At 41.2% G+C, this 25253-nt stretch overlaps 1 protein-coding gene across 3 annotated transcripts in view; it reads left to right on the top strand.

The window, feature by feature from the left end:
- The window catches only part of JCAD (junctional cadherin 5 associated), an 85294-nt gene that overhangs the window by 55660 nt on the left and 4381 nt on the right, over nt 1–25253 (top strand). For all 3 annotated transcript variants that reach the window (XM_075827496.1, XM_075827497.1, XM_075827499.1), the window contains one exon: nt 21389–24825. In XM_075827496.1, coding sequence (XP_075683611.1) covers nt 21389–24825 — 3437 coding nt within the window. The remainder of the gene's footprint in view (nt 1–21388; nt 24826–25253) is intronic.

The raw sequence follows: 25253 nt of genomic DNA, 5'->3' as shown, positions 1-25253 counted from the left end.
CTCCCTGTTTTGGTGAATGTGTGGTCACCTTCTGTCATCCAATGCTCCCATGCAGCTCGCAATTTAACTTTAAATGACCTGTTGATGCTGATATCTAGCGGCTGGAGCTCTTTGGTTAATCCACCAGGGATGACAGCAAGCTCCGAATTAGTTTTCTTCACTTGGGCTTTGACAGTATCGGTCAAGTGGGCGCGCATCGAGTCACAGACCAATAGGGATGGGGATTTGTGAAAAAAGCCACCCGGTCTCTTGACGTAGACCTCCCTCAGCCACTCACTCATCTTCTCCTCATCCATCCAGCCCTTTGGGTTAGCCTTAATGATGACACCAGCAGGAAAATTTTCTTTAGGCAAAGTCTTCCTCTTGAAAATTACCATGGGTGGTAGTTTCTGGCCATTAGCCTGACAAGCGAGAACTACAGTGAAAGATGACTTCTCATTTCCTGTGGTACGTATAGATATCGTACTGGTCCCTGTTTTCTCAACAGTACGGTTTACGGGGATATCGAAAGTGAGGGGAACCTCATCCATGTTAATAATGTGTTCTGGCTGGATATTCTTTTCATTTATCTTGGTTATGCAGTAGGTGCGGAAAATGGCCAGCTTCTCTTCATAATCCTTTGGTAATTGCTGGCACACAGTAGTTCTGGTGCGAATGGAGAGATGACGCCTTTGCATGAAACGAAAGCACCATGAAGGACCTCCTCGAAAGTCCTTGATCTCCATGTCACGTGCTAAAGCAGTGGCTTTGAGTCTAATAGAGACAGTGGAGACGCTTCTACATGCGTTTCTCTGTTCCATAACCCACTGTTCTATTTTGTCCTCCAACTGTGGCCACCTTGCTTTGTTTCCTCGGAAACTCAGTTTGGTCTTCTTTACTTGGCGGAGGTCATCTTCTTGTTTTCTCCACTTACGCACCATGGATTCATTAATGTTGAATTCTCTTGCAGCTGCCCTATTTCCATGCTCTACTGCATAACTTATAGCTTTAAGCTTGAAACCTGCATCATAAGCATGTCTCTTAACAGGAGGCATTTTTTGGGGTAGTGGGTATAGTTAACGCTAAAGCAAAGATATATTGCAAGGATCCTACAGAGCTGTAAGTATCACTCAGTGTGGCTCCTGATTACGGTGGCCGTAATGCTCAATCCATTTATGGATACTGTAAAAACCCAAGTGAAGAATAAATTCATAGGCGCACGGGGGGGAGGAGCATGGTGTGTGCTGTGGTATGCCGCCGCCGACCCCTGCCGCCCACGATAGAGGTAAAGGATCCTGTATGAACCCCTCTCTTTACTGTCGGGTTCATATATAAGGCGCACCGGATTATAAGGCGCACTTTCTATTTCTGAGAAATTCTCAACATTTTATGTGCGCCTTATAGTCCGGAAAATACGGTAATATTTGGAGTGGTATGTTAACGCAGGTGAGACCAGGTCCTCCTTTAATTCTGTTATGCTAATGTGGTGTGATAAATGTAGCAGAATACTATATGTGCTCTCACTGTATAATATTTAGACCGATGACTACAGGACTGCGCTGTGCTTCATTATACAGTCCCATCCATGTAGAAGATTTTATAGTGCTGCATCCATAGGGATGCCTAGATACTAAAGAGCGAGCAATCCCCTGTACAGAGGAATGGGACAAGTGTAGATCCTGTGGATGTGGAAGAGGGAAACTAAGTAGCTCTGTTTTGGCTATTTTATTTTTAAAGTCTATACATATCCCTTGCATTTGAATAGTCTGCATACAGTCTATTCAAATGAATGATAAAACCATGTCTGAGAGGGTGAGATCCACTGTGTGTACGCAGCTCTCCACTCTGGCTAATACATGAGGGTCCCGAGTGGGGGCACCCCCTCTATCACATACATATAACTTAATACGGCAGATGGAATGTGTTTATCTTCATGACAACACTTTTAAGTAACAAATTATATTCGATTTCCTAAGCCATTATATACAGTGCCCACCAAAAGTTCCGGAACACCCTCATAACTTTTTAACGGCTCGAGGTAGAGGGTTGATAGAGAGAAGGAAGAGACTGTGATCCAGCGCTTGTGCGTAAATAAAAGGCATCTAAGTTCCAATTTTATTGAAAATCGAGTTAAAACTATAAATTCAAAATGCTGAAGGGTGTATCGCAATTATATTTCACCTACGCGTTTCAGACACGTGCAGTGTCCTTCATCATGGCATATGTTGATATTGATATTTGATGGCCTTTAATGGGGTCATAAAATCTAACAGTTTACACCCAAAAAAAAACACCCTCACCCACTTGAGGGCGGTGGGGTGGGCGGGGGAAGCAAAATCTTAAATGGCACGGGGGGTTGAGTGGGGGCTCATTTGAAAGCACTTTTCAATACGAAAACAATGCCACAATTGATTTTGAGATAGGATTTTTTATTGGTCTACGATTGTAACATGATTTCATGTGTACACATTTTAGTAGTCGCTTGCGATTTTCAGAGAGTGCTAATTCGGAGAGTAATCTTCATTTTTGTACATTTCTATTGTCATATCACAAAATGCATTTGACCGAAACGGAAAGGATCACTTTATTGATGATGAGAGTGTATGCCGAACAAAAAATAACATCCTATCAAGAGTGATCCTTTCCGTTTCGGTCAAATGCATTTTGTGCAAATGCAATGCGCTCTCTGAAATTCACAAGCGACTACCGAAATTTATACACATGAAATCATGTTACAGTCGTAGACAAGGTCCGTTTTGTATCGCTGAGGGGATTGTAATTATACGTAATTTAAAGTCACCTTGATGTGACATTCCGAAGTTCACACACACGCACACGCGCCCACACACATTTAGAATTTTACCCGTGCGGTACATTTTGGGCAATGCTAACACCAGCGGTAGCCGATAATGAAGATGATAACTTTAAAGTTAAATATCTCAGCGAAAAAAAATCTAAACTCATAATCGATTGCGTATTGAAAAGAGATTTAAAATGAGCCCCCACTCAACCCCCCGTGCCATTTAAGATTTTGTTGCCCCCGCCCACCTCACCACACCCAAAGGGGTGGGGGTGTTTTTTTTTGCGTTAACTGGTAGATTTTATGACCCCATCAAATCCCACCAAATTTCAACCCTCTACCTCGAGCCGTTCAAAAGTTATGAAGGTGTTCCGGAACTTTTGGTGGGCACTGTATATTAAGATGGCCTCTGGGGTGAGGTGAAATTGGGTAATGGTGGTAAAGGTTGGTTTAGTACCAGTGCCATGTTGACATGCAGAAAGATGTGTTGCAGCCAATTCCCAACACTACAAGGGTAATAGTGTACCTTCAATCCTCAGATCAGCTTTCTAAAGATGGCCATACACATTATTCTCTGCCGAGTGCCAGCGTAGAACTGTTATGTGACCACTATTTGGGCACTGTATGGTGATATTATTGGTTCTATAGGTCTTTGTGGTAGTTATATGTGGTCCTGGTGTGGAGATATTATTTGGTCTGTGTATACTGGTATTATCTGGTAACTATATGACTGTATTATTCAGAAAAATACTATTTTATATATATATACACATTAGTGTTAGGTATGCTGTCTTCAATATATTTTTTGGGTTGGGAGGCAAAACATATGCCTTGGGGCTCGTGCCCATGATCTTTTTAGATCCTAGTAATGCCCCTTTACAGATTCGATTTACGTCGGCTGAACCTGACGATTTCGGCGGGACCGGCCGGCCATCTAATGTGTATTACAAGTTCGGCTGATGTTCGTTCAGCAGATGTCGGGGGAAAAAGTTTTGGCCATGTTTAATTTCAAAATGACTAATCCTTTTTTCTCAATGGAAATAAGCCGCAGCCAGAGGAGTCTGGATGCAGCTTATATCCCTCGCACCATAAAAAACCCAATCACATTCGGCTGAACAGAGCATGCTTGGGTATAGGGAGATCAGGAGGAATAGCGGTCAGACGAACGACAGGAAAAATGGGAAAAGTTTGTTTTTTTAAACTTTTAATATTTTTTAAAATTTTTAAATTGCTGGTACAATACACTCCAATACTTATCTATTAAAGTATATTGTGATTTTCACTGTCTCGTATTAAGCCCTTTTAAGCTCATTAGAAGCAGAAAGATGACAGACCTGGAGCAGAAAGATGGCCTTCATTAGGCCCTGCATGCTGCCATGCCAACTACCGACACTCTACAATTGTGTTGCAGGGGGGGGCTGCTGCTTAGATGCCGTGGTCGCTATCGACCGCGGCATCTATTTTGTTAAATGTCCGGCATTCGAGTCATCTCTAATCCTGGCCGTTACTTCGAGGTGTCAGCTGTAATACACAGCTGACACTCGCAGCCTGTGAGCCCACTCCATACTGTCACGATGAGTGTGTGGACCCACTGGGCTGTACCGCCGTAGCGGGATAGCAGCTGGCTAAACAGGATACCAAGGCAAAGTCAATAGTTCGAATAAGGGTACATGTGGCAACACAGACAGTAGTGATGGCAGGCTCAGATGGGATCTTGGCAGCAGGCAGACACCAGGCGTGGTAAAATACAGCAGGCGTAGTATACGACACAACATGACTCCAACTCTCTACGGCACAGGAACGAAGTAGCGCGGGATACAGGTAGCAGGAACGGGAACACTGGGAACTGAAAACCACTAAGGGACTATTTGCAAAGACTAACACGGGGAAACATAACAAAGCTCAGGCAATGAAGGAAGGGGCAGTGCCCTTCTTATAGTCCAGGGTGATCATGGGAGCAATCAGTCAATCTAAAACATTTGTGGGCTCTGGCCCATTAAGGCCGGGAATGAGCTCGAGCGCACATCCTAGTGGTCACTGCAGGACAGGACGGCCTCATGTACTGGCATCTCTGGGGGGGGGGGTGGACGTGTGCAGGATGATAGGAGTCTGCGGTCTGCGACCACGGACATTACACATACTTTACCCCCCGCATCATAACGCACAGTTTCGTCATGGGGCGTCAAAGGGTTAAACTTTGAGTAAAATGTCATGCATGCTTGAAGAATTTGCCACCTTAAAACAATCCTGTTTTGTTAGACGGATCCTATGACGATAAGCTGATCACAAGGTGTCACATTACTGGGACCCCCAGCGATCAGCTGTAATCTAAAGGCTAACCCTTACAGCGCCACCACAGGTTAAAAGAAGCACTACATAATTCCCATATACATTAAAGGGCTGTCTGTGTAATACACAAACATGCTGAGTCCTCCAAAGCTCTTTATCCCAGCTAATAGATGAGGGTCCAGAATGGGGAGACTCTCGTCTATTAATTAAAAATTCCCTTCTAGGTTCAACCCCTTTATGTTCAGGGTTCCATAAGCTACAACAGTTTTAGAACTACTGTCCTAAGCAATCCGGCTCTTTATCTTTAGGTTCAGTTCACAGCGGCAGAGAGACGGGTGCAAGAAAATGTATTTTACTACAAGTGTTGCTGCAGAATATTAAAGGGCTTTCTCATGAATTGAACCCATGTCCCTATAAGTTAATGTTTGTTTCTCTATGATAGCATCTTAAATTAAATTCTGGCGACATTCAAACACACCTTTTCAAAAAACAAACACAGGAAAGACACAGGATGTAAGCAGCCTCGGAAAAACGGACGGGCGAGCATGTCCTAACAGTTTATCCAGGTGGCCTATTCTATTTATTTTTTGAATTATGCAAGATATCCGGTATATTTTTCTGACTATGCAACACAACCGGCGTTGTTCAGTTAACGGTAATAAATACTGCTCACCAGCAAATGTAGATATGTCGTCATTCATTATGGATACCATTTAATGACATTTATATTGCCGCTGAGGTCCTGGGCAAAACCGAGGGCAAAATCTGCATGGGGTTTGTATGTATTCCCCCCCCCCATGTTTGCGTGGATTTCCTACAGGTACCCCGATTCCTCCCACCCTCCAAAAATATATAAATAGGTAAATCGGTTTCTTTATTAAATTGGCCCTAGTTTGTAACTGAGAGAAGAACATTTGATTACAATCTGGAGACAGGGACTGATGACACTGAACAGCTCTGTGGAAAATAAATAAATCGTAAATTATTTGTAACAGATATTGAAACTATTTTACACATTTGCTAAAAGTAAGAAGTTACTGAAGTTTTGTTTTCTACAAATGGAAGCACAGTGCAGGGGCGGATCCCGGATTAATATCTAGAGGGGGGCGGCACGCAATGCAGTGACCATATAGTGGTCAGATACCAGTTTTACACAGGCAGTCTGCAGAGTATCATCTCGCTGCGGACCATACAAGTGGGGACAGTACTGATCAGACCCAGGCCACATAAGCAACAGATAAACTGAATAACTCAACGGTGACATCTCCTCTACTTTTTCTTCTTTATCTGGTCCAGACCACCATGACGACTTCCCCCGATGACTGAAGAGACATATTTAGTCCCTTCATTCTACAGATCATTTCCACCTTTTATAGCAACAGAAATTTAGACCTTAGACCAAGCCAATATGCAAATTCGGACACCAAACCCCTACATTTTTCAGACTCCAGACCAGACCCGAAAAGTAATTTAGACCCCAAACTATACATCTATATTAATTCAAACAACATACCAGGACCTTACATTACTTCAGACCCCAGAACAGACCCCCTATATTACTTCAGATCCCAGACCAGACCCCCTATATTACTTCAGACACCAGACCAGACCCCTACATTGTTTAGACTCTAGACCCGACCCCTACAATACTTCAGACCCCAGACTCATAAATTAATTCAGGCCACGAAACCAGACCCATCAATTAATTCAGACCACAGACCAGACCCCATAATAAATTTTAGACCACAGACCAGACCTTTTGTAATCAGACCTCAGACCAGACTCCTAAATTAAGATCCCAGACCATCAATTAATTCAGACCCCCAATCCAGACTCCTAAATTACTTCAGACCCCAGACCAGACACCTAAATAAATTTTAGTCCACAGACCATTCCCCTTAAATAATCAGACCTTTTATAATCAGACCTCAGAGGAGACTCCTAAATTAGATCCCAGACCAAACCCATCATTTAATTCACACCCCGAGTCCAGACTCCTAAATTACTTCAGACCCCAGAAAAGACCCCTAAATAAATTTTAGTCCACAGACCATTCCCCTTAAATAATCAGACCTCAGACCAGACCCCCTCTATATGATCACCTCTCCTCTCTCCTGGCTTCTGCTCAGCTCTGGGTTCCACCATAAAATTGTCGCTGTTGTTGAGGTAGGAAGATTGCCCACATCGCTCACCCCCTCCTTCTTACTCTGGCCCTGTTACAATTCTTACATATGTTGTGTATGTTCTCCATAAACTACATCTGTCTAAGTGTCGGACTAACATCTTAATACAAGCAAATAGTTCACACAGAAAATTGTAGTAGAATGTTGATAGATGTTGAAGTGTAAGGTGGGGTTGGTTATAGTGTCATGGTAGAGCCCCCACAGCAATGCCACGGAAAAAGATGAATTGAAGTAGGGAGTTAGCGCAACCACTCTAACTTTTACTTTAACCCCTTCCCACCGCTGCCCTTTTTCAGATTTTCATTTTCGTTTTTCCCACCCCACCTTCCAAAAGCCATAACGTCTTTATTTTTCCGTCGATATAGTACTATGAGGGCTTGATCTTTGCGGGACGAGTTGTAGTTTTTTGTAGCACCATTTATTTTGCCATATAATGTACTAGGAAACGGGAAAAAATTATTTGTGGGGTAGAAAATTAAAAAAACAGTGATTCCTCCATGTTTTTTTTCGCGCCGTTTTTACGGAATTCACTGTGCAATTAAAACAACATGTTAATTTTATTCTGCGGGTCAATACGATTACAGCGATACCAAATATATATAGTTTTTTTGTATATTTTACTACTTTTACAAGTAAAAACCTAAGTGTAAAAAAATTTATTTTGTGTCGCCAAATTCCGAGAGCCATAAGTTTTTTATTTTTTAGTCGATTACGTGGTATGAGGGCTTATTTTTTGTGGGATAAGCTGTCGTTTTTAATAATACCATTTTGGTGTACATGCGACGGTTTGATCACTTTTTATTTCATTTTTTGTGGGAGATTAGGTGACCAAAAAATAGAGATTCTGGCGCTTACAATTTTTTTTTACGGCGTTCACCATGCGGGTTAAATAATGATATATTGCAATAGTTCAGACTTTTACGGACACGGCGATACCAATTATGGTTATTTATTTATTTTTTTACTATGCTCTAGGGGGAAAATGGGAGAAGGGGGTTTTTTTGAACTTTTAACTTTTACATTTTTTTTTTACACAAAAAAAAATACTTTATTTAACTCATTTTTACTTTTTTTATTAGTCCCCCTAGGGGACTTCAACCAGCGATCGTTAGATCGCTTGCACGATATACTGCAATACTAATGTATTGCAGTATATCGTGATTCTGACAGGCACTTATTAAGCCCTGCCGGAGGCAAGGCTTAATAGGTGTACAAAGATGGCGGACCTGGGGGTCTTCATTATGCCCCCAGGCAGCCATAGCAACCATCGCCCCCGCTATTGCGTTGCGGGGGGTGCGATGAGCTGTTAGAGGGGGTTGCCCCCTCTTTCTAAAGATTTAAATGCTGCTGTCGCTATCGACAGCAGCATTTAACGAGTTAAACGAGCGGGATCACGCTCAAGCGCGATGCCGCTCGTTACTCTGAAGTGTCGGCTGTAACAAACAGCCGACACCCGCATCGTATGGAGCGGGTTCACTCCGTGAGCCCGCTCCATACTTCCCATACCCGACTTTGGCGTATGGATACATCAAATGTCGGGAGGGGGTTAAACTTAACAATACGTACAGTTTATTTGCGGTTGCTGAAGGTGCACTTAGCCACAAATATTATATACTGTACATTCTGCCTGATGTGGGAGGTATAGCGCGTAGTTACAACTATATACAAGTGGAGCAGGCTGGCGAGATAGCTGGCATGTTGTTTCGTGTGACCGCAACAGTTAGGGCCAAGGGCACCCCTTCTCTTGATACAAGGGGTTGTCTGCTTAGGCCTAGTAGACTGCAAGATGGTGGCTGCGTCTGCGTAATTCGGGTCTATCGCCCCTTTGTAGTTGTATAAGAAACGACTATTTCTAAATCATTTTTGTGTGGCTGGACACAGCAGGCTCACTCTTCACTTTTCCTAAACTGAATGTCTCCTTTACATTTCTCCTCTAACTGCTGAGCTAGCTCTCTTCACAGTGTGGGTTACCTCCCCGACCACCGCTTCCTCTCCGGGACCCTGGTGCGGCTACAGGACCTAGCACAGATCCTGGTACGACGCCTCAGTTCCAGTTCTCTTCCCTCAGACTCAGCGCTTGTCTAGTGCGGTCCACCACAGCAACAGAAATGGCCAGAAGCTCACTCCCCCGAAAGCCACCACAGTCTCCTCTCTTCTTGTCACAGCTCTCAGTTCAGGTCACTCTCAGCTCTCTCTTAACACAGGACAATATTAGGTAGGCCCACCGCCATTTTATACACACAGCATCGCCCCCCCAGGCGTGATGACAAATACACTTGCGTGTGTGCCGTCACCCTGTTACAGAACTTAGCAAACACAGCCTAACATGGCATCTGGGCCGTACATCCCGGCGCCAACGCTTTAGCGACAACAAACCAGCATCCGCCTCACCTTAGTTTATATCAACGCCACAGCAATCATTGCACACCTTCTTCATAAAGTTTGTCCTCTTCATATTGCCAGATCTTATCCGGTGAATCCAAGAAGTAAGTGCCATCTGCAGTGGGGGAATCTATAGCACAGCCACATCTCAAATACAATACATCCATACGATAGCATCAAATTAATACAATAAAACAATACAATGACCCCATTCTGTTAGGAATACGATTCCCAGATCTTACAGCAGGCTGGAGTAGCCCTTTAATGCCTGAACGCACTGTATGCCCTGATAATCCGTACTTGTGCTGCTGAATCTTTTCGGTTTTGGTTCACGTGGCTCCATTGTTGTCGGGTAGATATGGCCTCCAGATGTGTAATGTGGATTTTGTATAAAACTTGTGTTTTATTTCTTCTGTAAATCATGATTCATAGCCACAGAGCACAACTGATTTAAAGTGACTCTCCAGGTTCTCCCTTACTGAGGCTCATTTGGCTTGGTATATGAGTAGCAATTACCTGATAATTTTCATTTTCTCCCTAGTGGTTCAGCAGTCTGTACTTTATAATCATTCTTCCCTGGCCTCCATGCACTGACTTTCTAGTGAGCTTCTGCTGGACATGTGTTTATACACAGCAACCGATCTGAGGAGGTTGAGCTGCAGTGGGGAGGGAGAGGACAGCAGCCTGAACCAATAATGAGACAGGGGGTGTGTCTCAGACTACCTCAGACTCCCCGTAGGCGCTGTAGTCACAGATCACAGCTCAACACGAATGGATCTGAGCTAAGCAGCAAAGCATTGCAGTTTTAGATAATGGCATTGCCATCAAGAATAGTATTGTCTTTGGCACAAATGGGGTTTTTCCTAGGTAAAAAACTGAGACACGCTTGGTTTCTGTACCATCTGATAAAAGTTATTGTATGGCCTTGATTCTTATTTTCTTTTCTTGATTTAGTCTTGTCGACAGGTGAAAAACTTTCACAAACTCTGAGAGATTATTTTGCTAGTCCTCAAATGTTTGGACCCAGACGGCAAAGTATAGCTCCTTTTATTGGATATTTAATGTTTAAAGGGGTATTTCAGTTTCAGTAAATCAAATCCTATTGTCTGTATAATGAAAAGTTGTATAATTGTCAAAGACCTATGCTTGCTGTCATTTAATGAGAACCTTTTTTGATGGACAAGTGTACGGCTCCTTTAACTTATAGTACAGTACAGTTATCAGAGCTGTGTCTTGTAACAAGCCGTGCACCTATGTGATCATTTTTTTACCCACTGTAAGTAAACAATAGTGGTTTCCATTCACTGATAGCCAGCAGAGATCTTGAAAACCGTGAGAAATTTATAAAGAAAGTATCATGTAAATTTGTATAACTTTGATTATAGAAAGAATAAGTTTTAAACCGTACAACCCCTTTAACATACCTCATATCTTATAGTGTTTCTCCCCTTTAACTCTTCACCTTTACATCCCGTAGGCTAAAACTGACTGTTACAGGCCAAAGTAACGTTTTTCCTGTCCTGTGAGGAGTGATTTCTTTGATGTGTATAGAACATGATGGAATCCCTATCCCTGTAAATATCAGTAAAATTGATGCGCTTGTGTTTGACAGGTACAGCACTCTGCTAGTGTAATAAGCCCAATGTGTTCTTTGTAACTGTATGAATTGGAGAGGTTGTAAACCTTATGATATACAGACCTATAAATCCATGTAGGGTCATGTAATACCAGTATATATTGAGCTGCAAGTCTGCAATCTGTAGCAATTGATCTTTTCATATAGTAAGTTCTGAGTTATTCATAGTGAGTCACTGGATATAATCGTGGTGTGCCAATGCACAGAGATGATATTTGCAAACGTGCAATGTGTACGCATTCAAAGATACGGGCATCACCATCTAATATCGCAAAGTTCCATGAGAAATTATGATTAATGAGACTTTGTTAAGTATCATAATAGCTCATAATTAAAACACACTTGACTTATTTACACATAAATACAGAGTTTATATAATAATAAGAACATGAGATTCTGCTGAAAACATTGTTACCAACATTTAAAATGCTTTTCTAGAGACACTTAGGCTTTGTCAGGGTGTGGTTTATCAGGGAGTGGCTGTCCATGGGGGCGGGGTTTGTTGGGCGTGGCTCACAATGGGGCTGGGGTTTGTTGGGCGTGGCTCACCATGGGGCTGGGGTTTGTTGGGCGTGGCTCACCATGGGGCTGGGGTTTGTTGGGCGTGGCTCACCATGGGGCAGGGGTTTGTTGGGCGTGGCTCGCCATGGGGCTGGGGTTTGTTGGGCGTGGCTCACCATGGGGCTGGGGTTTGTCAAAATATATATATTTTTCTGAATATTCCCTGTATACTGTCCTCACTATAAGGACCTTACATATATGGCCCACAACAGGTTTCAAAGGTGCCATTTACAGTTAAAGTTACAATTTTTATAAGGCATGGATATACCCTTTAATCCAGACCCCAAAATTCAGAGCCCAGACTAGAATCCAAAGTTCTGAACCCAATATTTAGACCCAGATACCAAAATTCAGTCTCCACACCACATATTTCAGACCTATAATTTAGACCTCAAACTAAACCCCATAATTGAGGTTGAATAATGTAGACCCCAGACATAGTCCATCCCCTCCCCCACCTAGATCTAGTACAAATATTTTTCGGGATTGCCCTTAAAAAATAAGGACTGTCTGTGCCACAAATCTGTAAGTTGCGCAAGTCTTAGTAAGGCCAGGGCAACACTGAGACTTTTTGTAAGTGCTACTGATTAATTTTGAGTATTAAGCTGCAGTTGTAGCTGTCACTCAATAGTTAAATTCACTAAGTAGCGCTACAAAAAGTCTACGTGTAGCGCTGGTCTAAATGGGGCCAATGTTCCTGTATAAAGGAAAAGTAATACAACTTTCTAATATAATTTGTGTTTCAATTGCTCAGTATTTTAAATATATTTGTTTTCTGTCAATGAATGAGAACATAAATGAATCAAAAGTGGATACAGTTGTATCTGTCAAGACAATGCCCTGTGAGCTAAAGAGCCTGGACTCCGGACTGATACATTGTAGCAAACTAGTAAAATTTGTGCAGCTGTTGCTTTAACTCACAGAACATTGCCTACACTGTACACAATTGTATCCACTTCTCAGATGAGAGCAGGACAAGGTATGAACCAGTTTGCTGCCTCTGAATGTAAACAAGTGTTCTCATTCACTAACAGCAAGCAATTATCTTGAAAACGGTGAGGAATTAAAACATAAAGTATTTTAGAAAGTAGTAGAACTCTTCCATTTATAAAGTGTTTAAGCTTTTTTTACATTAAGACAGGAAACCCCATTAAATAATGCAACTGCTCACTGAGTTATCATGGGTTGAGATTATTATGTCATGTATCATGTTTAGTTAATATCTTCACTGAAGTCAAAGTATCAAACCAAGAGAATAAGAATACAGCGAAAAGGCTCCAAATGTTATTTATCCCAGTTGTTGTAGCCGGGTTATCCAAGGTGGAAATGTCTGCCTTAGGCTACATCCTCTTTCTTTCCTGGATGTCATCCAACACATATTTTATAAGGAACATTGGTCCTCATTACTATAGAAATCCAACTTTAAAATGTGCATTATAAAGCAAGGTCTAATACTGATTTAATGATATAGTAAATAGGCCAAAAATACGATATCTTTATATTAACTGGAATTTTTCTTTAAGACGTGCGCAAGTTACACAGGTTTCTGATCAAATAGCAGCCACAAGAGAAACATGTTTGAACCACATTTTCTTATAGCATGAAGACACGATCCATCTGTTTTCCAGAACAGTCACGTGAGAACCTTGTCTGTCTTTTGCAAATGATAACCAGAATATATTCCTATACTCAGTTACTATAAATGTATACCTTTGTAACTCCTCATCAGAGTAAACTACGGTTGGAGGCTATCTTCACCATCACAACCAATGTTGTTATTGTTCCAATGCATCTAAAACAAACAAGAAGCAGCTTAATCTTGATAAAAAAAAATCTCTTATCATGTTGTGGCTATAGCTGCTTTGTAGATCTATATGTTTCCTTGGCAACAGACTACAAACAAACTCTGTGTAGTCTGATCCTGCAGTAATATTGCCATCCATCTGTCCCCTACTTCTTGCTTATCTATCAAGTAACTGTCAGTTAGTAAGAAATAGGGGACGGATGGAAGGGAGTAAACACATTGATAGATCGGCCCCGTGGTTTCTTCATGCTAGCATACATGTCTTTATGTGTTTCCTCCACAAAGAAATGGGAGAAATGGAAAAAGTCAGGCAATGTGAAATCCACATTTATGTTTCACATATGTAAAGGGGTTGTACCAGAATTTACAATTATCACTTATCCACAGGATAGGTGATAATTGTCTGAGACCCTCACCACTGGGACCCCCACCATTGGGACCACCACCGATTGTGCAGTACTCGGCTGTTTCCGTCATTTCCATTTACTTTGAATGGAGGGGCAACACACATGCTCAACTACCACTCCATTTAATGTCCTCCTTACTGCGGTCAAGCAATGAAATGGAACAGGGGGTCTGGGACCCCTATTCTCACCAGACAAATATCACGTATTCTGCAGATAGGTAATCTTTTTTGATTCCTGTACAACCCTATTAATATCATTATGTTTGTTCCTTTATAGCCAAGATCACACACACAGTTTTGATGCAGTTTTTGTGGCAGAAGAAAAGACTGCATCTCCTTTCTTTTGTGTCCACTTCTGTGTTTGGCTAAAAAAAACTGAGTTTAAAAACTGCCACAAAAACTGCATCAAAACTGTGTGTGTGATTCTGGCCTAAAGGGATTGTACATGATTCGAAAAACATGGCTGCTTTCTTCCAGAAACAGTGCCTCTCCTGTCCACAGGTTGTGTCTTTTGAAACTTATCTCCATTGAAGTAAATGGGCTGAGCTGCAATACCACTCAACCATGCTTTTATAATCCTGTACCACCCCTTTAAGGCTCTGTTTACACTGTTGCCATGACTTTCATTTTTCCAGGATCCATGATGGATATGACGGATCTGTTATAATCCATCATGATCCATTTGACAGATCTATTATGATCCATTTCTCAACCCCATTGCATAATATAGGTCAATCAGGTTTCTGTTTTTTTTTACTGGATAATCTGAAAAAACAATGAAAACCTGACAGAAGAGTACTAAGGTTCTGTTCACACATGCGTTATATCATTTTCCTGTATTTTGACAGCAAGAATAGCACGGTCTTTATATTATATAGTGCATTATAAGTCAATGGGGTTAACAAATGGTACCTAACAGATCTGTCAAATGGATCATGATGTCACGGAGCCTTTATAAATGGAGTCCATGATGCAAGTGTAAACAGAGCCTAACGCTTAGTGTTGGTTAGAGGCTTAGATACATAGGACTACATGTAAACCTACTGCCTCATTTCAACTTAGTGACGTTATCAGTAATCGCAAATTACAAATTTAGCTATGCAACATCTGTTGTTGAAATCAGAACGGAAACCAATTGCACACTGCATTCAATAACTCTAGATTTTCCAATTTGGGTATTACATTAATTTTAGAAGTGCCTGTAAACCATGAGGACAGCTCCTCTGACCCACTGCAAACCCTACAATGCCTCCATAAATGAGACTACACATTTATCCTATGAGAATTAATATTAAATTAGTCGGCAAACTGTATGCTGAAAATATATTGCTCTTCTGCAATGGGAGGTTGAATTGAACAGTCACGTGGTACACAACTCCTTTAGAAAAGGTTACAGATATAGCAGAGGAGAGTTTGTCATTTCACACAACTCACAATCTGTTGTCAATGGTTTTCTTTAGGGATGCAGGTAAACCTATTAAAGGCTACACCTTTGAAATTGTGTTTTGCTTTTTTAAAATAAAAATGTGTATCAGTGTGGTTGGTGTAGCTTTCTAAATACTTTTTATTAAAAATTATTTTTACTTTTTGCGATACAGCTGCTTTGTATCCTGTATACAGAGCAGCTGTATCTAGTGCTGAAACCTGTATCCGTCAGGTCAGCGACACTGACGGGTTCAGTGTCACCTTGTAATCGATCACATCTAAGTTATGAACTTAGATGTGACCAGTAACAGCTCGATCCTGCGTGGACACGCTGACTCTGAACAAGTCAGTGCCGCTGATCCTGACAGATTCAGGTCTCAGCGCTAGATACAGCTGCTCTGTATACAGGATACAAAGAAGCTGTATCTCAGAAAGTTAAATTACTTTTTAATAAAAAGTTTTAAGAAAGTTGCACAAAACACACTGATAGATAATTTTTTATTAAAAACAAAACAAAAAACTATTTTAAAGGTGTATATAGCCTTCAAGTTATCTTACCATGGTTATTCATATAAGCCCCAACTTTACATATTAAGAAACACGTTGTGAATGGTTCTAACAGCTTGTAAGAATTCTGAAACAATTCCTAAAAAGTTGTCTTATAATTCTTACAGGATGCTTTAAATCATACAGTGCATTGCGTTGGGGGAAAACGAGTGAAATGATGTATTTTGTGAATGGTATAATGAAGCAGAGTTGTTAGCCAAGAATTAACCACATGCACTTTTAACCTGAGAGAAATATTTTTTCTTGGATTTCGTTCACATCCTTGTCCTATTTGTGTCAAATTGAATTCTTTCTCTTTTGTCATTTCGCTGGGGCGGAAATGTAAAGAGAAATGATGACAACTCGTTTCGGAACACTAATCCTAAAATAATTGTAATATATAGTAAATCAACTTCCTCTAGTTTATACTCTTTTTCTTCATCTTATTGTTTTTTATTCTGGACTACTTCTATACAAAATCATAGGCAACAAAGTAACAGCTCAGGTAGTAAGTAGTAAATTAAAGGGCTTTCTCATGCCGGCCAACAGTCCTGTTTTTTGCAGGACTGTCCCACAAACAAGACCTAAAAATGGGTGGAACTTGTCCAAATTTGCATAAAATATGCATTTCTAGGCTGTTTGAAATGTGCAGAGTGATGGCGTCTTTAACATATTCCATATTTTAAGATCCAGATGTTATATGTGGTTAATGCATGTTTCCCTGGTGGTTCAGGGTAGCGGAGAGGTTAATTCCCCACCCTCAGTTAAAGGGACAGTGCCCTGGGCCATGTTATACCTGAGTTATCTTATGGGGTGTTTCTGTACCTCTGTGTTATACCATATTTTCAAGGTTTACTTTATCAGGTGCTGTATAGATGCTGATTTTTTCCTATAGAAGTCAATGAAGATCTGTGTATAAAGATCTGTGAGACTGTATTTTGACCCTAACCTACAGATGCATCAATAGGAGAGAGCTAATAAAAAAAAAGACTTCTCTCTCTGTTATCATAGGGAATCCATATTGAATAACTACATTACAGGTAATGACCACCATTTGGAAGGAGTACAGTAGCACACAGAACGTCAGTAGTGCAATTTTCACGTCCATACAGAATGCTTTATGGCACCTTATTTCCATTTTCCAATGGGTACATCTCTGAAAAACAACTTTGTAGCCTTGGGCCAAAAGCTGAAATCCGGCAAAAGTAACACTTGCATGATGCTTGTATTGTCTACTTAAGTTTGCTTGGATTTGTTCCTGCGTTCCAATAACATAGGTCAATTTGCTGCCTAAAAAAATTGGCTCTCGTGTGTGTATGAGGAATACTAAAATTTAAATTGTGACCCAACCCCCCACCCCGGGGATGGTGGTTGATCTTGGTTAATACATTTGTACACTGATACTTTATATTTCAGTGATCTGCTAGTAAAGGGAAATAAATAAACTTTACTTTTATATGTTTTCGATTTAAAGGGGTTGACCCAACATCTGATGTTTTTGTTAAAGTCACATATACATGAATTTATTGAGAATGCACACTAACTGTGCGTTCACCCACCTCTTATATTATTTTCCTTGCCAAATAGGTACTGTAACACTTGCAATAGTCGAATGGCAAAATGGGCGGTCCAGCACTTTAGACCATATGACCGCCCGCTGCCATACTGAAAACGACATTTTCCAGTGTACCATGCTCTCTCCTGTGTAACACACACACACAGAACCACAGCTACAAGAGCACCTACGTAACGGACACACAGCCAGCCGTGCACCCTTCTCTCTCCTGTGTATCTTAACCACTGCGTTTAATCCTTCTGTCGGAGGTATACGTCGGGTGGAGTCCTGACGTATACCCTTGATGGAAGGTAGTGACGTATGCCACTGTATAGGCATACAGTGGGATACATCACCCAAACTCCCCGGGCCATATATGAACAGTGATGTCAGGGGCTTTCAACTTCGGAGGCCCCGGCCATAGGTGCGCAAGCGCTCTAGCCAAGGACTCCTGTCTTGGGAAAGCCCTTGACCTCACAGTCCATATATGTACAGTGATGTTAGAAGCTTTGATGTACCGGAATCTCCGGCCAGAGAGTTGCCGATTCTCAAGTCAGGGATTCCGCTCCTGGAGGAGCCCTGAAGTCACTGTTCATATATGGAGAGTGGTATCAGAGGCTTTAAACTAAATATTCACCGGCCAGAGCATAGGAAGCACTCTGGTCGGGGAATTCAGGACTGGAGCATATATGGATCGGAAGGTCAGGGGCTGCTCCAGTCCCAAGGTACCCGGCCAAAGTGCTATGGATGCTCTGGCCGGGGACTCCGGCCCTGGGGAAGCTCACCGAGGTACACGTTTAACATATACTTGTGGCAAATGCCATACAGTGGCATCCATCACACATAGGCTTCCAAAAACATATACTTCGCGGTATACTTTTTTTAGCAGGATCCATTAGAATGAAATAATGTAGTCTACTACATGATTCCATCTTCCAAAAGGTATACCGACCTATACCAGCCCAACAGAGGCAAAAAGGACACTCTTTTGGGCTAATGGAGCACTATGAACACGTTTATCATGTACGTCGGGAACGTTCCTGATGTACACGATAAACGTAGGGCACAAACGTGATGTGAATCAGGCCTAACATAGCCAAACAACCAGAACACATACCTGACAGTAAGTAGAGCTGGAGCAACAGGACAAGCAAAGGTAACTGCGCATGCGCGCCCTGTGCAGTGAGAACGGCGAAACTACACATGCGCCATCTCACTGCACAGGGGGAGGCGAACTGCTATACTAAAATAGCAGAGAAAAATCATGCATGCTTGTCCTGTTAGAAGAAGAAATTACTGGGGCACATAATGAGGGCCAACCAGGTAAAAAACAAGTCAACAAGATGGGGTGTTTTGGGGAGTTACAGTGAAGGAAATAAGTATTTGATCCCTTGCTGATTTTGTACGTTTTCCCACTGTCAAAGTCATGAACAGTCTAGAATTTTTAGGCTAGGTTAATTTTACCAGTGAGAGATAGATTATATTTAAAAAAAAACTGAAAATCACATAGTCAAAATTATATATATTTATTTGCTTTATGCACAGAGAAATAAGTATTTGATCCCCTACCAACCATTAAGAGTTCAGCCTCCTCCAGACCAGTTACACGCTCCAAATCAACTTGGTGCCTGCATTAAAGACAGCTGTCTTACATGGTCACCTGTATAAAAGACTCCTGTCCACAGACTCAATTAATGAGTCTGACTCTAACCTCTACAACATGGGCAAGACCAAAGAGCTTTCTAAGGATGTCAGGGACAAGATCATAGACCTGCACAAGGCTGGAATGGGCTACAAAACCATAAGTAAGACGCTAGGGTGAGAAGGAGACAACTGTTGGTGCAATAGTAAGAAAATGGAAGACATACAAAATGACTGTCAATCGACATCGATCTGGGGCTCCATGCAAAATCTCACCTCGTGGGGTATCCTTGATCCTGAGAAAGGTGAGAGCTCAGCCGAAAACTACACAGGGGGAACTTGTTAATGATCTCAAGGCAGCTGGGACCACAGTCACCAAGAAAACCATTGGTAACACATTACGCCGTAATGGATTAAAATCCTGCAGTGCCCGCAAGGTCCCCCTGCTCAAGAAGGCACATGTACAGGCCCGTCTGAAGTTTGCAAATTAACATCTGGATGATTCTGAGAGTTATTGGGAGAAGGTGCTGTGGTCAGATGAGACTAAAATTGAGCTCTTTGGCATTAACTCAACTTGCCGTGTTTGGAGGAAGAGAAATGCTGCCTATGACCCAAAGAACACCGTCCCCACTGTCAAGCATGGAGGTGGAAACATTATGTTTTGGGGCTATTTCTCTGCTAAGGGCACAGGACTACTTCACCGCATCAATGGGAGAATGCATGGAGCCATGTACCGTCAAATCCAGAGTGACAACCTCCTTCCCTCCACCAGGACATTAAAAATGGCTCGTGGCTGGGTCTTCCAGCACGACAATGACCCGAAACATACAGCCAAGGCAACAAAGGAGTGGCTCAAAAAGAAGCACATTAAGGTCATGGAGTGGCCTAACCAGTCTCCAGACCTTAATCCCATCGAAAACGTATGGAGGGAGCTGTAGATCCGAGTTGCCAAGCGACAGCCTCGAAATCTTAATGATTTACAGATGATCTGCAAAGAGGAGTGGGCCAAAATTCCATCTAACATGTGTGCAAACCTCATCATCAACTACAAAAAATGTCTGACTGCTGTGCTTGCAAACAAGGGTTTTGCCACCAAGTATTAAGTCTTGTTTGCCAAAGGGATCAAATACTTATTTCTCTGTGCACAATGCAAATAAATATATATAATTTTGACAATGTTATTTTTTTTTATTTTTTTTTATATAATCTATCTCTCACTGGTAAAATTCTAGACTGTCCATGTCATTGACAGTGGGCAAAATTATAAAATCAGCAAGGGATCAAATACTTATTTCCTTCACTGTATATCTTTAGACACATTCATTTTTCATAACTGGTATAATGGGGCATAAATGAAAAGTTGGGAATACCCCTTTAAGGAAAACTCTTGTCTGCACTATTTTCTTAGCTGCATGTGTTTGGGCAATTTGGGGGTGGACATATTGTCTGTGCAGCTTGTGCGTGTGCACAAAGGGCACTGAAGACGAGGGAGCCTATAACTGCTGGGGTAACGTTACTATGTCAGGTCCATACTAAGTACAGGGAGCTCATTGATGCCCATACACAAAAGAATCTCAGAGTATTCCACCTACATAGCCTCCCAAACCAGTAGCAGGTGGCTGTATCTTATTACTTACAGTAAGATGTTTTACCAGGAAGCCATGAGGAACGTGTTCTAAGAGGAACATGTCCTTTAGGGATCTAAACATTGTTCTCACAGTCTTTTACGTGGGCCAAAGCGGGTTAAATGCTCCGTTAGAGCTCCATTAGTGTCATTCACTATACTAGTAAAGGACTGATGGCGCATATTGATATGAACTCTGGGACTCTGCCAGTGAAGAAAAAAAGATACTCATTCTCTAATGTACACTGTCGATCATAGTAAAGACAGTATACATTGTTCAAAGAGAAGCTCACCACCTATATGAAATGAAGCTCTACCATTTATGAGTAAGTTCTTATCTAATTTGGAGGGCAAAACATGCTTTTTATTGGTTTGAATCTCAGGAACTTACTCTCTTTTCCCTTAAAATTTGTCTAAATGTTTGTTCGACTTTTAAGAGTACATTGCTTAAAACCCTCAAAAATATTTGTACAAACACAAAAAGTACAATGCAGAATGTAGTATGCTTCAGTATGGCATAGTCCTCATCCATGTTTCTTACATCTAATTTTTTTTAGGGTCCCTGAAAGACTCCAAACGGAAAAGCCATGTTGGGCAAGGACAGATAAAGATATCCAGTATTGGAGAAGGAGAGGCCAGGATTTCAGTGTTTTATTAAACCATGGGGGCAATAGACTAACTGAAAATATTGCATTATCCATAGATATTGAAGGAAAAAGGAAATCAAATTTTCTAGATAAAAACACAAAGGAATTTCACAATACAGTAACTGAAAATGTAGATAAAGTCAAGCAAAAAGTTAGAGTGAGTCCAAAAACATCAGAGAGCCAGATGTCAGATGGCAGTTGTGAAAAGTTAGAATTCATCCCCTCGACTATAGAAGATGATTCATTTTTGGGTCGAAATAATCAGAAATCTCAATTGATGCCAAAAGATTTGCCTGAAAGCCCATGTCACATGGCTATATCTTCAACTACGGGTGAAAGTTCCTTTGCAAAGGAAAATAAAATACAATCACAGGATAAATATGTTGTACAACAGGACTTAAAAAGCTCATTCTTAAAACCGAAATATAGTCGACCTTCAAAGCCACCCTCATATGAAGTTCACCAGCAAACATGGGGAGGTGTGGATGTAACTGAAAACCAGGAAAACCAACAAAAAGAAGAGCATAATTCATCTCCTAAAGTGTTAGAGGCCATCCAGGAATCTTGCTCCCATGACTCAAGCATGGAGCCCCCTCATTATATACCTCCCCCATCGTATAAGTCCCCACCTCTCCAACATGCAGCTAATCAACCTTTTAAAAAAGTGCCTCGCTCAAGTGATTGCATACGCCAAAATATTTCGGTGGAGAAAACCAGCACAAGTGACAAAAAGCCAACCTGTTGTCTTGGAAATAATGGTCCATTCACTAAACCTGCCAACCATAGGCATTCTGAACATTGCAAACACTCTGTGCAATACATCTCATTTGATGACCCACGTATAAAACATATCGCAGCTGCCCAGGATGCAGAAAAACACAATCACAGTAAAAAACACAACGATCTTTTTAGACTTGACCCATCAAGTCAAGAAAGTCATTTAAGGAAGCGAGAACAAGACAGTGCCTTTATAAATCCTAGAAATGCAGGCCATCATTTTGTAAAAAGAGAGGGTATAAAACACAAGCAATGGTTGCACATCACCATCCCAGATCAAATGTGCTATCCTCTGCCGGAAAATAGAGACGGAGCAACGGCTTGCAGCTTACCAGAGGACAGTGAGCCTACTCACAAACTCTCTTTAAAAAAGACCCATTCGGATAGTGCTTGCGAAACTGTAACAAAAGTTAAAAAATTTGAGCCTGAATCATTTGTTTTTAGTAAAAAAAGTTCAAAGAGAAAAATAAATGAAACAATATTTTGCTTGGTCTCCATTCCTGTTAAAGCTGACTCTGCCACATCAGATATGTCTAACAGCAACAACCGTATAGCAGACAATGTGGACAGGATGAACATGTTAAAACATAGCAATGGGGGTCTACATGAGCAAAGGCTTTTAAGTGCATCTTCCAGTGACATCGAGCTGCAGACACTTACAGGAAGCATGAACAATAATACCGAGCTACTAAAACAAGCTCAGTCCAAAACAGAGGAAAATAAACAAGCAAATGACCTCAGATCTGGTGAGCAGAGGAAACACAAAGAACTGACATATGCTGGCTCTTGGCCAGGCGATCAGTACAAAGATCAACAAACTCAAACAGTTTTTACAGATATACCGACTTCCCCACTTTACAATGGTACAAAAGAAGGCGAACTGGAAAATAAATCTCAATTTGTTCCTACAGGTGCATTGCTAGATCCTCGAAGATATCCAGAAAATGTTAGAAAAAAAATATTTGGTATGAAAGGTCAAGTTAGCTTTACACCTTCTAGTAATAGTGCATTTTCCAGGACATCTTTATTATTGACACAGATACCTAGAACTGAGCCATGCCAAAGGTTTGAACTTCCCAATGCCAGTACAGATGGAAAAGAAAAAATTGTCAAGTGTGAAAAGAATGAGTTTGAAGATGAAAACCCATGCAATAAAAAGGAAATTTTTGGACAGTTCCTTTTAAAACCTGTAAGTCGACGTCCTTGGGATGCTATAAGCGAACTAGAAAGTATGAATAAAGAGTTTCAGGAGCAGGATAGTTGTTCTACTTCGAATGATGGGGAAAAGAATGTAGTGAAGGAGGAAAGTAGGGTGACTCAGGTGGACTTCTCCACCACGAGGACAGCATTGAGAAGAGAAATGTTAAACAACAATAGACATATTATAGAGGTAGAAGAAGTGCCAATGTTTGAGGTCCTTCAGGATGAATGTAAGTTAGATAGCTGGTGTACAGAGAAGTTAATGTATGATATAACTGAGGTCAGTGCTGAATTATGCAAATCTTCGAAAATGACTGAAGTGAAGAATAAAGCTATGAAGTTCTTGGATGGATGCTTAATGGGGGAAACACAAGTTCAGACCAAGAAACCTGGAGACAAATTGGCTACAAACACTGCTGCAACGACTAAGACAGAACAGGATCAACCGGTGCAAACACATGCAAATAAAAGCCCCAACAATCAAATACAGCATGTTACAGACGCTGGCTTTCATAATTTTAAAGAAGACAAAACATGTTTTGACCATACATTTTTTGACATTGTTAAGGTCAGCTGTGCAAAATTTGGACAACTAGGGGACAATATGATCCGGAAGTTGTCACTAGCTGACAGAAGTCATGGACGTTCTGTTCCAGACCTAAGCAAGCAGTTCGTTAGCACAAGCCCTAATGGAGACTTTTATGAGGAGCACAATCCTTTGGATATCCCTGAGAATGAGTCACTACACGATAGAGCTGCCAGAATTCTTGGAATTGACGTAGCAGATGATTGCCTGGTGTCAAATGGGAGCTCTGAAGCTCAAAGTCCAGAAAATATTTTCCCTGGTAATGGTGTACAATCAGAGAAAACTACAAGGGGGAAATTGAGTGAAATCTCTTTTTCTACAAAAGAGACAGCAGGCGTATTCAAGAGTATCCTGCATTTGCCTTTAGACCATGAGAAAGCTGCTGAGAAAATAAAAAATATTGATCAACATCAGGGCCCATCTTTTGTGTGTCCGTCTGAACACAGTGAGACCAACATTACTCGCAGTGCTGAAAAACGGGTAAGGAACCCTTCAAAGAGGATTGAAACATTACAGGGTAAGCTTGCCTCTACACCTGTTCGGACTGCTATAGATCGCCTTGCTCGAATGAAAGAGGTTGATTCTGTTTCACGAATGAGGCGGTTAAGTATTAAAAGCACAGATTCAGGTGATGAATTAGATGAAGAAAGACAGTTCTATGGGCTGCATGATGGAAGAACCCGAAAATTTTCCACCGGCTCCATTTATAAACGAGTGATCTCCTTGGATGAGAGTATACTCTTAACACCCAGAGGAAAAGAAAAGTTGGATCTATCATGCACAGGTAATATATGTTTTAAGTCAACGTCTTCTATGATTGTAAAAAGTTCTAGTGTAAACTGTGCTGGTAGACGTGGGATGGGTTTATCTAGGGTCCATAACCCCTAGAAATATTTGAATTCATTTAAACATCACCGTAACCTATTGATGCCCCACCAGTAATATTACGTTTTTTGCCAAAGGAAGGTTTTTTTTTCCCACCCCTCTGTCCCTCAAGAAAATCATTCTTACTTTTTGCTTCCATCATGCAATAATCCTATGTATCCTTCTCATCTGTTTCCATTGGGTCATGACAACTTAGGACATACATGGAATGGTGTCATTGTTCTATCGTCCATATAAATAAAGATGCCTTTTGTACATTTAATACCCATTTAGACAATGGGGCACATCATTTCTGTGAAGGCCCCTCAGTTTGTCATAGTTCAAAAG

This window comes from Rhinoderma darwinii, chromosome 5, assembly GCF_050947455.1.
Source record: "Rhinoderma darwinii isolate aRhiDar2 chromosome 5, aRhiDar2.hap1, whole genome shotgun sequence".
In the NCBI taxonomy this organism is placed as follows: Eukaryota; Metazoa; Chordata; class Amphibia; order Anura; family Rhinodermatidae; genus Rhinoderma; species Rhinoderma darwinii.
The sequence above is the reverse complement of the archived record's forward strand: the minus strand, read 5'-3'. Positions and strand labels throughout refer to the sequence as shown.